Source organism: Xenopus laevis, chromosome 3S, assembly GCF_017654675.1.
Source record: "Xenopus laevis strain J_2021 chromosome 3S, Xenopus_laevis_v10.1, whole genome shotgun sequence".
Lineage (NCBI taxonomy): Eukaryota > Metazoa > Chordata > Amphibia > Anura > Pipidae > Xenopus > Xenopus laevis.
The window spans coordinates 47135874-47151382 of NC_054376.1; the positions used below are offsets into that span (position 1 = coordinate 47135874).

Sequence of the window (15509 nt, forward strand, 5' to 3'; positions counted from 1 at the left end):
CCAAACAGAAGATGGCAGACACTCACAGATCCCACAGACACTCTTGTAAGAGAACAGAGAACTTTATTTCAGGCCAAAAGTAGATAATACATAGCCTTACACGTTTTGTTCATTTGTGCACTTAATCATATGCTGTCTAGGCAGTCTAACTACCCAAGCAGTTGGAAAAGTTGGAAGTGAAGAGGAGCTGCAGAATTGCTCCTCTTCACTTCCTTTTGCTTCACCAATGGATATTTTCCATTAGGAACAATAATCCTTAAATCCAATGGGGTCACAGTTTTCCTGGTTTGAACAAACCCCTGACCAGACATACAAATAAAGTATTTGTACTGTGTAAGGAATAAGGTAAAATAGTTTTTTACATAAAAAAACAAGTTACAGCTTGGTTGAAAAGTAATATACCATAGCAAGTGTTTAAGCTTGTTTAAATGTTTAATTGGATTTAAATTTAATAATTGTGCTCAAGTACATTAAGGGCTATCAGTATTGCTGCTAATTGTAGCTGTGAATACTACTCTTCTCTCCACTGCAGCCACATGAATGAAACCTGGTGCATGTTTTTGGACGATGTCACCTGCTGCATGTTCAATTCCTGTTAAAGCAGCAGGTATCCAGTTGAACCTTGTGGCACTAGCTCTGGTACTGGTAGCTGATGGGCGGTGAGCTTGAGTATTTGCCAGTTATTTAAAGTGTTAACAGGTGGAATTTGGGGCCAGGGGACACTAGATGAATGGGTGGAAATCAAAAGAAATGTTGCCCAGGGAGTCATAGCAATTGTCTTTGGTTCTGAGTATCATTAAGCTGCTGCTAACCAGATATCACAAAACTATCCTAGTCTCTTGATTTTTCATTCTGTTTCACATGGTATCAACTACCATTAATTTATTTTTTCTTGAGTATTACTGTACTATTGCAACAACTGAATTCTGGCATTAAACAGTATTGTTGTTCTTCCCATTTTATCTGTTTCCTTTTAGCTTTTTCTGTTGTTGACAAGTTTTTATTCGGTTACAGAATACATTTTTATGGATTATTTTTATTTCATAGACAAAAAATAACTCCAACCTTGGGGTAGATAGACTTAGGAGCACGTTTACTTAGCTCGAGTGAAGGATTCGAATAAAAAATACTTCGTGTATTTTTTTGGCTACTTCGACCATCGAATTGGCTACTTCGACCTTTGACTACGACATCCACTAAAAATCGTTCGACTATTCGACCATTTGATAGTCGAAGTACTGTCTCTTTAAAAAAACCTTTGACCACCTACTTCACCATCTAAAACCTACCCAGCACCAATGTTAGCTTTCCTAGCTTTTTTTGATTGAAGGAAAATCGTTCGATTGATGGATTAAGATCCTTCGAATCGTTTGATTCGAAGGATTTAATTGTTCGATTGAACGATTTTTCGTTCAATTGAAGGAAATGCGGTAAATCCTTCGACTTCGAAGTCGAAGGATTTTACTTCGACGGTCGAATATCGAGGGTTAATCAACCCTCGATATTCGACCAATAGTAAATATGCCCCTAAATGTTCAGTCTATATCACATATACTCAAAACTGAAATGTGATGTCCTGTTCCCTAGTTTTACTCGACGAGGATTGTCCTTCTGGCCTTTCTTCTTAGTATGAAAGATCTTCAGAATTCCACTTTTTCTGCTGCTACATATCTTAAGAAATAGGAAGTTTCACCACATCCTTCCTTCTGATATTACCCTCCATCATGTTATCAGTAGCCCCTTAGCTGCTTAACAAATTGTATTGCAAAAATGTTTTTTCTTCCATACATGTTTTTGTGTTGGATGTTTTTTCCTTTCATTGGTTGTTTTTTGGGTCCAAATATTCCTATGGGCCAGCAAACAGAAATGTGTTTGATTTCGATGTGCATTGATCTAAGCACATAAAGATTGTATTATTCTCACTTTATATATTACACAACCCTCAGTTCTTCCCAGGTAAATTCTCTTGACAAATGTGAATTAGTTCAGTTGAGTGTTGCATTGCACTCAGCCAGTGAGTCCAAAAACCTGACTACTGTCTAAGTCAGATAAGAAGGACTTTATACAGAAGATTCTGGGCAAAAGTTCAGAAAGAAAAATACACACCACATTCATTACATACCCGAAGTATATGGCGCATCCTCTAGCAATCTTTATATTTCTTTCCCTTTCTCAATGCAGCATGTGAATTCTCTCATTGTTTTGTTATTCATCTTCTTTTAAGCTGTTGTGTTTGCAAATCCCGAAGAAAGAAAACACTTGGGATGAGCTGCTGATGTGTGTTTCTTGTTTATTTTGCTGAATAAAATCATTATGTCCTTTCAGGTCCTTTCTGAGACATCCTCTAAAGCTGGCGGCTACCGTCTCTTCACTTCTTTTGCCAGACATTCCTCAGACATGAAGCAAAGCGGTTTAGGTATGTTGAATGGTCCCACATGTATGTATTTCTGTTTTTAAATGTAGGTTTAAAAGCTTGCTTAAGTATTGCTGTGAAACAACCCACCATCTTAGATTTAACACTGACTCCCAGATTATGTAATCTGTAACACCTAAGGCCAATTAAAGATGCTGACAGACCAAATCGTCAACGTATCGGGCTTTTCCGATCGATATCTGGCTGAAAGTCGGGCCAGTGTAAAAAATTGTGGCCGCATCTTTCCGTTGATGTGACCGCCCATTTGGCCTCCATCAATGGAAGCCAAACTTCAATGTGGGCAGATCGGGGAGAGATCCGCTTGTTTGGCAACATTGCCAAATGAGTGGATCTCCCTGTGTATGGACCACCTTTATATTTATATGTAAAGTAAAAGCCTTCTACTGATGGAAAGTGAACTGTCAAGGACAAAAAAAATCCTATAAAGAATTCAGAGCATTAATCCAAAATGTATCTTTATGATCTTATATACCAATAACAATTTTAAATACAATTACTACCAATTTGAGAAGAGCTTGTTAATACACTTTTGTTTGTCTTTTCAGTTGCATCATTTTTCAATTTAGTTTTGATTTTACATTTGTGAAAAAAAGAAATCTATTTCTTTTTAGCATGTCTTTGTTGCTTATACATATATGTTCATAATTTTTCCTCTATGTATGAGTAGGGTATGCCTTCCATTTATTTCTTTCCTTAACTAGTGAGTCTTAAGGGTATATCTATCATCTTATTTCCATTTTCAATAGGGATGCACCAAATCCAGAATTCAGCCTTTTCCAGCAGGATTCGATTTGGCCGAACCAAATCCGAATCCTAATTTGCAAATGCAAATTAGGGACAGGGAGGGAAATTGCGTTGTCAAGTAAAAAATGTTTTCCCCTTCCCACCCCTATTTTGCATATGCAAATTAGGATTTGGTTCGGTCGAATCTTTTGCGAAGGATTCAGGGGTTTGGCAGAATCCAAAATAGTGGATTTGGTGCATCCCTGCTTTTTAACAGAGGAGCTGTTGTATTGCTTACTTCTGTGTAAATACCAAAGATTCAAATATCTAGAAGTTTCTGGGCCAGCCTCAGGCTTTTGATTTTCAAAGTTGAATTGAAATTTTATTTTTAGACATTTTGGGTTCAGTCTCCCATTCGTTGTCAAATTAGCTCTTAACATATGGTATTAACAACGACTTTCTTATATAAATTTATAAGACAGTGTTTAAGTATGTCCCTCAAATTTTGTCCCAATTACCCTTTTAGACTGGGGCACTCTTTCACTGGTTTGGGCTACAATCAGGGGCGTAACTATAGAGGAAGCAGACCCTGCGGCTGCAGGGGGGCCCAGGAGGTATAGGGGCCCCATGAGGCCCTAATTCATATACAATTTCAATAAATATTGGAGAAACAAGTCAACCTCTAAACATTTTGGGGGCCTGAAAAATAATTTGCTTTGGGGCCCAGTAATATCTAGTTACGCCACTGGCTACAATGTTTGGGAACCACTACGTATTTCATTGGCTCCCAAACTAACAATGAGTTTGATGCATATATAGACCTCGGTACCGACAGAAAAGTGTATAAAAGTGGTCATAAGTGTATAGTGCATTTATCTAAGGGAAGATGTATAACAGCTTAAATTTATAGGCATAAATCCATAAAATACCTGCCCTTCTCCCAATGTCCGCTTTCCAGCCTGTTACAGCTTGAGACTTTCTGTTTATAAGATCTGAGTTAATGTGCTTTAAAGAACATGATCATCAGAATTGATTGGGATTTACATAATATGGGTAGTATCCCTTTAAGCTGCCCATGGGTACACTGTAAATGTTAGGCTAGATCAAGTGCCATTAATACTGCCATGATTGCTTACAGGGAGATTTTGTAGTTTAGTCAGTTTATCATTGTACCAAAGTGCTCTTAATAGGTTTTTTTATATTAAATATCATATTATGCTCCTCTGCATAAAATATAAATTTTTAATTTCTACTGATGGTGAAACTGTTATCTTCCATTGAAATGAATGTCAACTGCCCGCCGCTCTATTTATAGACTTATCCCTTTGTTTTTTCACTATTATCTATTATGCGTGTATATTGTTTTACTACTTATAGCATATATTTTACCTCATTTTTTCCTTTAAATCGCATTTCACCGCCTTTCTTATGTCCATGTGTTTGGAAATCTACTGTTCGTCTTTATTTTTTGTCCATTATTTTAGTGTGACTGCTGCTCTGTTTATAGCTGTAGCTTATACATTAATAGAACAGGTGGGGTCAGTCCAATAATAGAATATAAGTAAATCTAATTACATTCTAGAGTTAAGTTTTAAGTGACAAGTGAAAAGGAAATACTTGCTCCATAGTGGGGAAAGATGAGTATCTTGCAGGCACAGCTTTACAGTGACATGCCTCATACGTAACAAGCAGTTCAGGTGTTATTCAATTGACCCAAGAGGTTGTCTTTGATTTTAGTTATGAAGAGATTAAAGGAAGATTCTTTACTGAGGGTATAGGTATAGCATTCCAGGGGTAAGCATCAGAAAGAGAAAGGAGTTATAATGGTTTAGAGCAGAGAAAGAACTTGGTGTAACCCAGCAGTGGGTGTCAGAGGAACCGGAAGAGTCAACAAGGAATGGTTGAATACACAATGAAGAAATGAAGAAATATAGTTAGGTGAGCTTGTAAGTTAATATATGCTTAATGGAAACCATGATAAATATTTCAACATCAGGGTCTCTTTGAGGTGAGAGGATGAGTATACCAACAGGAAAGTTGAAGGAAGACTGTAGGAGTAGAGGTTGAAGTGGCAACTAAGTAGCAAGTTGCCTTAGACCAGACAGGCTAGGATATGGGCTTGGATGCTTAGTTGTTGCTTCTGATACAAAATGACTAATGTTGGCAATATATTGTAGGAAAAAGTGAAATGTGGTTTTAATTATGGTGTTAGCATGGAAAGTGTGAAGCCTTTCCCTTAGATAACATGCCTTGTTAACACAAGTACATGCAGTCTGTGGAAATAGTAATGGGAAGTAAGGTTCAGGTAGAAAAATTCTCGGTTTGATTTTTGTTAGGTTCATTTTGAGATGGCAAGACACAGGTAGAGAACGTAGGGCACCTGCACATTAAAGGGAACTAGTGTCAAGGATTTATTAGCATAATAGAAACTTATTTGTCAGATGTTTAAGAAGAGTACAGTTTAATTGTTGCTACCAAGGGAATGAAGATCAGTCAGCAGTATCAAATTCAGATGACAGATATTGGAGGTGTAAAATATAGATAGAGGTATTAAGATGAGACCACCCAAACTATTGCCAATGTGCTAAAAGCACATATACATATAGCAATTCGTTTTGATCCGTCAAATACTATGTAGTACTGAAAGTACTGAAGTGTAAATCTTGGTTTATATGAGTATGCTTCAATTTTGAAACTGTGTTAGGAACATATCTTGTTTATTAATAACCTAGAAAACTTACACTGTGTGAGAGAGTGCAGCATCTTGTTGTATATAATCTGTGTTTATGATTCATTGAGTCCCTGACCTGTAATTCTCAGGCTGCTGTTACAACTACATGAAAAAAAACCTTACTTGATTTTCTTCTTGCTTTGTCCAGAAATTAGTTGCACCAAACCTACATCTTGTCCCAAGACTTATAGGGGAAAAAAATACTTTAAAGGCAAAGAACTCCACAATTAACTGTGGTGATGTGTCTTTAATGGCATGTACTAGACCTGTGTGTTTACTAATCCCACATCACCCACCTTTCCAGGATCACAGTGCACTGGGCTGTTCAGCACCACAGTGCTGGGAGGCTCCTCCAGTGCTCCAAACCTGCAGGACTACGCACGCAGCCACCGCAAAAAAATCAGCTCTGCTGCCAGCCTGACTTACAAAGACGGTACGTGTATTTAGAACCACTGAGCTCTATCTCCCGGCCCAGTGACATAGTTTAACTGCACAGTCTTTGGAAAGGAGGGGAGTTCTTGCATGAATAAACACAAGGTTACCGAGTTTTAGCAGCTCTAAAATAACAGACTTCTAAAATGTTCTCTGTACTTAGTTTGGAAGAGGAATAATGATGATAAAAAGGAAACGTCGACTGCTGTCCTTCGTATGGATGGAAGATGGTTTCCTTTTGTTACTAAACATTAATCAATGTTACAGACAAATACATTTTTGTCATTGCACCTCATAGGCTTGTCGAAAATGTTCATTCAGAGTTTTATTTACTACTAATGGAAACTAACCACTGAATTACATAAATGAATGTATAAATGGATCACTGTCAGAAAAATGACCAGCAGGTGACACCGTTGGTACTAAATTATTTATATTAGCAGTACATTTGTTTGCTAATATCCTGGAAATTCCAAAAAAAATTCAAAAGGGCTTAGAAGTATTCTTTTAGGGAATTTGACTTTGATTTAAGAGTTTACATTTTCATTAATACGTCCCTTACAGCTTCTGTGGGGGTCATAAACTAACCCCAGGGGTTAACTTGTGAACCATAAAACCAAATAGCTATAGCAAGCAGTAGTGATGTGCTGGTTGTTAGTTGTTAACCCTAACCCCTGCCCAACCCAACCCTGTAGACCCGCACTCTCCCCATCTCTGATGTCAAGAAGGGGTCAGGGCAGAGAAAGTGGCACCTATAAATATATATATATATAGGTTGCAGATGCAAATCATGCATGGATGACAGCCGGAACCTGGTTAACCTGAGGGTTTTGGGCTGACCCTCACATCACTAGCACACTGGGCAATTTATCCACCACCATTCCCTTAAACGAATTCTCGCTTTCCATAGACTTTAATAGGAACAAGCTACTATTTCTAGCACAGTTAATTTTATATGTTTGTGTGTGTGTATTTATTAGTAAAGATATGCAGAGAAAGATACCCACAGTATCTGAAATGAATTGTAAGCTTTTAGTCCTCTGTTCTATTTAGAATACTACTCATTAAAGCATTTTGTTGTGAATAAGGCACTGCCTTGATTAGTAGTAAAGCTCTGATTCATAATCATCTGAAACCAACAAAATGGAGATTTGATACTTCAAGGACTTACAGCATTTTTATTGGCTGTGTGGGTCATTATAATCAGTGTATGTTTGCCGAATAGGTCTACTCTTCAACCTTTTTGGTTATATAGTGAGGTTATGCCTCCATCTTTCATTTTGCCATAGAAGCCACTTTTGTAGACAATCTGCAAGTAAATTGATTATTGTATCAGTCATCTGTGTTTGTCGAGTTATTTCATTACATTAATCTGTAACTCAGCTGACTGTTCTATTTGTCCCCGTGGATCCATTCAGCACATAGCTGTCTATCGAATGCGTCATCACTGTATCAAGCATAAATATTTATGTCAAGCTGGCTGGTTGTGTTACCATATAGTCCATGTGTCTTGTTCAGAGTTGTTCATATTGCTATTTTCAAATACCATAAAATACTGTACTATATGTTTTTATATTTTATTGTTTTAATAGGTTTACCCCAGTAGTTCTGGCCACAACTGGCACTAGTTGTTAGGCAATGTGTTTTTCCCATAGGCTACAATGGAACACAGAAACAGAAGCTATGGCTCAATGGTGGTCAAGTCCTTGACAGCCAACGCCATAGATTCTTCATTCTGTGGCAATGAAATGTTCTGGTTCTCTCTTGAGAAACAAAAACACAATTTTATACCTTTACTTTATTGACTCTTCTGAGTTTAAATGTGTCAATTTCTTGCAAACATCTGTCATTTGACACCACGGAGAATAATAGTGTTTAAGTTAGGGTTGCTACCTTTGTGCGGCTCATGATTAGGTAGGGGACGGGGCCATGATATCACAGGTGCAGACCAGGCTGCCCTTCTCAAAACCAGGCTGTCCGGGTAAAATCCGGACCGGTGGCAACCCTAGGTTTAATAAAGTTGTTGTTTACCTTTAAATTAACTTTTAATATGATGTAGACATTAATATGCTAAGATAATTTTCAATTAGTCTTAGTTTTTTCTTTTTTAGGGATTTTTAGTTATTTAGCTTTTTTTGTTCATCAGCTCTCCAGTTTGTATTTCAACCGATATGTGGCAGTAGGGTCTTAATTAGCCTAGCAACCAGGCAGTGGTTAGACAAGAGACAGGAATATGAATAGGGGATAGGTAACAATAGAAATAAAACTGTAACCTCACGGAACAATAGTTTTTGGCTGCTGGGGTCAGTGACTACCATTTGAAAGCTTGAAAGAGTCAGAAAATGAAGAAAAATAATTCAAAAACTATAAAAAATAAATAGTGAAAACCAATTGCAAAGTTGCTAGGAATATCCCATTTGTAACATACTAAAATGTAACCACCCCTTTAACATTATTGTGGGTTGCATGGGGCACCAAGACCCTAAGGCTACTGCCACACAGCAGTTTTATGCAGGCAGAGAAGCTGCCGCTCCTATTCACTTTACAATGTGTCTGTACCCAGAGTCATTCAGTCAGCCTGGGTGCAGACACACAGCGGAATTTTGAGGAAATGCTATAGTCCACTCCATTGGGCAAATTCACTAAGCCGCGAAGCGCCGAACGCTAGCGTTAATTCGCTAGCGTTTGGCATTTTCGCTACTGCGCAAATTCACTAACGAACGCTGGCGTAGTTTCGCTAGTGTTACTTCGCAACTTTACGCCAGGCGAATTTTCGCTAGCAACGAAACTACGCAAATTCACTAACTTGCGCAGTGTACTGAACGCTACCTTTTACGCTAGACTTCCTTCGCCACCTCAGACCTGGCGAAGCGCAATAGAGTAGATAGGGATTGTTTAAAAAAAAGTAAATTTTTTTTCTAAGTCTCAAAAAAACGCTGGCGTGTTTTCTACATGATGGCTGATAGGCTGAAAAAGATCGAAAATTTTTTGGGGCTCCCCTTCCTCCCCCCTACATTTCCTGACTCATGGCAACTTACCTAGACAGTGGGCACATGTGTAGGGCAAAATAAAAATTTTATTTGCTGATTTGAAGGTTCTCTAGGCATTTGTAGTGCAGATACGTGTTCCTCCATTGAAATTTTGAATTTCGCGCCGTATGCAAATTAGCCTTCGCTAGCGTAACTTTATATAGCGAATCAACGCTAGCGCAACTTCGCAACCTTACGCTACCCCTGTGCGCAACATACGATTTTAGTAAATTTGCGGAGCCCTGGCGAAACTACGCCTGGCGAAGTGCGGCGAATTGCGGCAAAGTTGCGCCTGGCGCAACTTCGCATCTTAGTGAATTTGCCCCCATGTGTCTTTACCCAGGCCAACACAGTGACTCTGGGTGTAGATACAACCAAAAGAAAGTGGATTGGAGCTTATGCACAGGCCAAGAAACAGCTACTTGTAGCAGTAGTTTAAGGTATACGTTCTGAAATTTGGCCAATCAGACCAACTGTTTAAAATGGCAAAGAGTGAAATAAGCCATATAGCTTGTGATACGTAAAAAGAACTCTGTGAAAACCATAGCAACAAGCACAAGATCTTCAAAAATGTGTTAATTGAAAGTCTGAAAAGAGGAGAGTCTCTCTGCTGCTTCTCAACTTTTCATGCCATTGTAAATTTCCTTGCCATACAAATAAAATTGTTAGTGAGCTGGTGACTCTGGCAGTAAAACTGGTAAAAATTGGAATAATACATTTTCAATGCAACCTTTTGGTAAGTAACATAACTGTAAGCTACTGTAAGCCCTAACCCCCTCCCGAGACAATTGTTTTGTGCGCACATCAAACAATGGGCTCAGAGGGGGTGCGGGCCCTGGTGCAGTCGCACCCTCCCAGTAGTTCTGCCACTGCTTTTGGTTTAGGACTGAAATAACTGTTTTTTATGTTAACAAATTACGTATTGTAATATTAATGTTTGTGTGAAGTACTTAATTTGTTATTGGATGTATAATTTGGACATACCTTTGTTGTTGAACATATATAATTATCAGGTGTGGGAGTTCACTCAAATGTTAGCTTTTGCAATCCATTTTCAAAATAGAAAGACAGCAACATCAAGGGCAATCCTGCTGTTGCCCCTCCCTCTCCTCCTCCTCCGTGCTTAAAATCAGTCAAAGTGGGAGAAGCATCTCTAGAGCAAAGAAAGCAATAGCGCTCTCTGCACTAGCGGAGCCAAATTTTTTGATTAAAACCTGGAAATTCGGCTCTTAAAATTTATAAAAGGCTATTTTTTGCTGCCCCTTGTAACTGGCCGCTCGTTGCCACCTGGCAGAAGCAGCCCTGAGCAACATCCAGGTAATGAGACAGAAATTCATTAAACAGAAATTCATTAGCCCCACTTCGTTAGTCCATATCTCTGTTTACAACAGAGACTCCTACTCTCTGCTTCCCTTGGGCAGAGATTTCACCTTCCCCGGTGGGGACAGCCTCTGTTATTCTCCTAAAATACTGGGTCTCATAGAGCATTCTGGGAGATATGTACCCTCCCTTAGAGTTGCACAAGGGAGCAAGGTGTTACTGGGAAATTATTTGTATTGTTCCATGTCAAATTTAGATAATTAACCAGATGCATACTCTGAAGGGACTGTGTCTCTTTATGGTATTCATAAGGACAAGTCCTTGGGGTTCCAATTTCGGAATTCATTTCAGTTTCTATGCTCTGTGTAGAAGAATATCGATTCAAAATACATTCAATATTTTCGAAATATGGGATTTTATAATGAGTTTATTTGAACTCCTAGGAACGGTGAAAGAGTTGCTAACAATACTTCCAAAAGGCAAAGTTAAAGGAAAAATAGCTATGCAACCTAAATGAACAGGATTTCTATAGATATAGGATCTATTGTGCAGAATGCTTGGTACCTGGGGTTTTCTAAATAAGGGATCTTTCTGTAATTTGGATCATCACCAAAACCTTAAATCGCTTGAAAATCATTAAAACATTAAATTAACCTAATAGGATTGTTTTGACACCAACAAGGTTTCATACAGCCTAGTTAATATCAAGTACAAGGTACTGTTTTATTATTACAGAGAAAGGAAATAATTTTTAAAAAATTCTAATTATTTGCTTGTAATGGACTCTGTGGAAAACGGACTTCCTGTAATTCTGATCATGCTGGATAGCAGGTTTCCAGATAAAGGATGCCATACTGAGATTATTTATTTTGACTACATCTGTGTACTGTTTTCATTTAAAACATATATTCCTTTGTTCAGACTTTGGCCAATAAACTATGTTGAGTAATTAATTACATGTGAGACTTAATGCATCAAAATGATACATTTCGTACCAACTGGCTTGAAGTACAGGCACTTTCTCAGGAAGTAATGAGCTTTGAGTGAATGGAACAAGCAGATGTGGATTGTGCTTTGGCTGGAATTTGTTCTGTAACTTTGGCTGTGCTTGAGCTTTGTCTCTGCACCCTGTTGGTGTGTATATGTGCCTGTCTGAGTTCCAAAAGCAGGATGTTAATGCCAATGCTTGTTTTTTATTTCCTCAGAACTGTTGTCTATGCCAGCTGTAAAACGATTTTCTGTGTCGTTTGCAAAGCATCCGACTAATGGTACGTTCACTTCCTTGATTTAAAGTGCTACCTCACACTATTAACCCATTTTTTCCATTTATTCACCTCTTTCTCCATTGTTTTCCTCCAAAATCCATTTTTTCTTCCTTCTTGATGTTGTTTTGTGGTTTTTGCCCTATTACCCAGCCAGCCATCTAGAAATGGTCACAACCCTTACAAGAGCAATAAGGTATTGTTGCTCTCATACTATTCAAGCATAATAAAGCATAATAAATAGAATGCTCAGCTAACACAACAATATTTTAGACCTTATACCATATATCAAAGCCATAAGAGCGAACAGTTCCAAGATTTTGCCTTTCACTATCGCTACCGTGTTAGTGATCAGACATATTTTAAGACTAACAACACAAATTCTAGATTGTATAGTATATTTGTTTTTCACTTTAAATTCATAATTATCAGGTTCCAGTCCCATTTAGCCATCCATATACCCTTATGGAATTGTATGTAGTGCAAGTTAAATTCATTCCTGTGCTCATTGGAATTAAAGTGCTGGATTAAATGGGAAAAACACCTCCACCAAACTAAGCCATTACATAACTACCTGACAACTGCACAATTATTATTTTTTTGTTAAAGCATATTCTCCCTGTGTTCGCCCGGGGCAGGCACATGAGGTGGATTTCGGCGTGAGAATGCAAACTCACGCATTTCGGTGCTGAAATGTGCCTGCTCTCTGATCGAGGCAATATATCTGGGTTCCGGCAGTACTGGAGGCTAATGCTAGCGTTTGGACTGATTCTTGGCGTGTGTATTTCTGCAGGCCAATTTCAGTCCCATGTTGCATTAGTGCCATGGCACACAGGATTTTTTAGTAAGTACTGTCCTCTCAGGGAAAGAACTGGGCCATTCAGGAGCTCTTCCCAGGAAACCTTCTTCCATAGATATACGTATTCTGCATCTTAAGGGCATTTCCTCTTCCTCTTTTCATCGCTTAGAAAATTGGCATCCCCAAGCAGTACCTGCCTGCCAACAAGGACACCTGGAATGCCTTAGACAGTTTGTTTTCTTTTTAGGGAAATTAAAATGAGCTGTTCATGGAGAAAGGGTGTTTTGATCACACCTGTCTCCCTGAGAGACTGTTGCCACCAACCTACCCATTGTCCTAATAAGCTCTCTCCCTCACAAAACTGTTTTTTTCTGTCCTTAGTTGCCTTTTTCACTTCCCCAATTTTATTCTATTGCATTTCCCTATTTTTGACTAGATATTCCTATTTTAATGGGATCATCTTACACATATTTTTCTCTTGTGTGACAGCGTTTGTATATATTGTATATGTTTGTATCTGTCCAGTGCATGTGCTTCTTCAGCCATTTAGTTGTGTTCTAATTTATAAGGTCACTAATATTGGTTAGTCTTGTGACCTGTTAACACTAATAAATTGTTTTGCTGACTGAGAGCCTACTAAAGCAATTGTTCATTAGTTCCTTCACAGTGAATGAATATGGATTAATTTGCATAGGAACTAATGCTGGGCAAATGTTAATGCTATTGGTAAAAAAAAATCTACATCAGACATGAACGTACAACTGCAAAGGAGAGAATAAACCTCAATCAGGGAATCTAAGCTATATGGTATCTGAACATAGCCAAATGCTCTGGAATCCAAAAGTCAGGATATTATTTTAAGCTGAGCTGTGATTGATTGAGATACTGTGCAACTATGACCAAGGTGTAATCCCCATAGTGGAAAAAGGAAACTCATAATACATTTATTTTAGAAGAATATTTAAACCACTTTTAGAAATGCTGGCATATGTTTTATGGAGTTGCTTTGTTCAAAGGTGATGTTTTGAAAAATCACTATGCGTTGACTATGCCAAGTGAAAATATTCTTAAAAAGCCACAGTACATTACTACTTATTACTACTTATTGTATTATTACTACTGTTGATATAATTTGCATAGTACGGGGAAGTGTCAAATTTTTCATGCATTGAGTTAAGTTTCCGCTATACAACAAGTTTGGAGGCCAAAAAAAAATGATCTCAAACAAATAGTACTTAGCACTTGGGGAGGGTTATAAGAGGACCAGCTTCAAAAAGTTATTGTGCCATTCAGTGGTGTGTTGTTTTACAGGTGATAAATTAATTCATGGGACTGTTATTAGTAATCCTGTGCCCATGGGAAACAAATAGCAATTGATTTTGGCAGGTTATATACCCAGTGATAGTAGACAATGGTAGGTGACTTCTCTTGCTGACAGATGGAGGGGGCCGATAGCTTTTAAGTAATGGATGGTTAAACAGATCAGAAACTGCACACGGCATCATAAGCCACAAATAAAACCTGAAAAACAAATATTGCTAGAATTGCTGTTTTTTATATACTGAGCTTATTGCATTAGCCTAAAGTTATCACATGAGCTCACCGTTTTGAATTTTATTAGGAGTCAGTGACACACACATGCTCAGTGGCTTTGAGAAGCTAAACTTAGGGGTCATCGCAAATCATCAAGCAGAAAATGAAGCTTACATGTTATAGAAGCTACAGGGCTGAGTATTCTGATTGCACTGGGTTTTATTTACTGCCATGTAATGAGAATCTGAATTTATCACTAATAAGCCTTGTATTGTGACTTTTATTTTATATATAGTATTTTGTGATTGGGTCTTAAGCTCAGGTAACAGACAACAGAGCATGTGCAGTTAATCAGTAGAAAAGAAGATGGGGAGCTACGGTTGTGGCTGTGGTTGCCTTGGGCTGGTACAGAAGCCAGAAGCACTTTCTACACTACTACTACTTTGTTAAGCTTTAGTGCAAAAAAAAACCCATTACCGTTTCACGTTTTAATGATTCTGTATACTTACAATTTGGTAGATAACTACTAATAGTCAATAAAAAATGACCCTTTTATCACCTTTTAGCAATAGATTTCAATGTTTTTACACTTAATATAATGACTTATTTAATGATAATGCTTTCTAAGTTGCTCAGTTGTCCTTCTCTTATTCACATTATATACTTACAGCTTGGTTAATAGTAGTCATTTTCTCCAACAGAGCAAAGAAACCATAAATCGCTACGAGCACTCAAAATTCTTTAGTCGTGAATCCTACAACTCATATTGAGATACAAGAATATTGCTGATAAAGTGCACTACCCATAATAACCAGTTAGCTTTGATCAGTCTACCAAAAGTCTGAAATCAAAGGTCCAATTGGTTGTTGCACTTGTACAATTTAGTACCTATGTTTGTAAACTCCTCAAACGTGTCATTTAGATGATTGATTCGGACAAAAAAATCTGCTGTACTGACAGTTGCGATTCATCTTAATGACTATTGACACCAGTGTTTTTGGGGGGTTTTTTTTTACCACCAGTGGAAAAATGTCCAGCAGAGAAAACCCCATATTTAACTGCCTAATATTTGTAAATATATGTGCCTGAAATAAAATGTATTTTGAATACTGGGGTGACATATAGAATATATTTTATGTCTGAGTGGACAATTCTTGAGGGTTATTTTTGGAGATTCTTGAGAGAAAAATGCCATTATAAATATTCATAAAACCTTACCATTCCTGAATTAGATGTTTTACTTGCA

At 37.8% G+C, this 15509-nt stretch overlaps 1 protein-coding gene across 8 annotated transcripts in view; it reads left to right on the forward strand.

Annotated features, from left to right (window-relative positions):
• Positions 1-15509, forward strand: part of ppip5k1.S (diphosphoinositol pentakisphosphate kinase 1 S homeolog) — a 77534-nt gene that overhangs the window by 44776 nt on the left and 17249 nt on the right. For 5 of the 8 annotated variants that reach the window (XM_041588266.1, XM_018255357.2, XM_018255359.2 and 2 more), the window contains 3 exons: positions 2326-2416; positions 6193-6321; positions 11875-11937. In XM_041588266.1, coding sequence (XP_041444200.1) covers positions 2326-2416; positions 6193-6321; positions 11875-11937 — 283 coding nt within the window. The remainder of the gene's footprint in view (positions 1-2325; positions 2417-6192; positions 6322-11874; positions 11938-15509) is intronic. The other 3 variants (XM_041588267.1, XM_018255365.2, XM_018255366.2) reach the window with 2 other exon arrangements.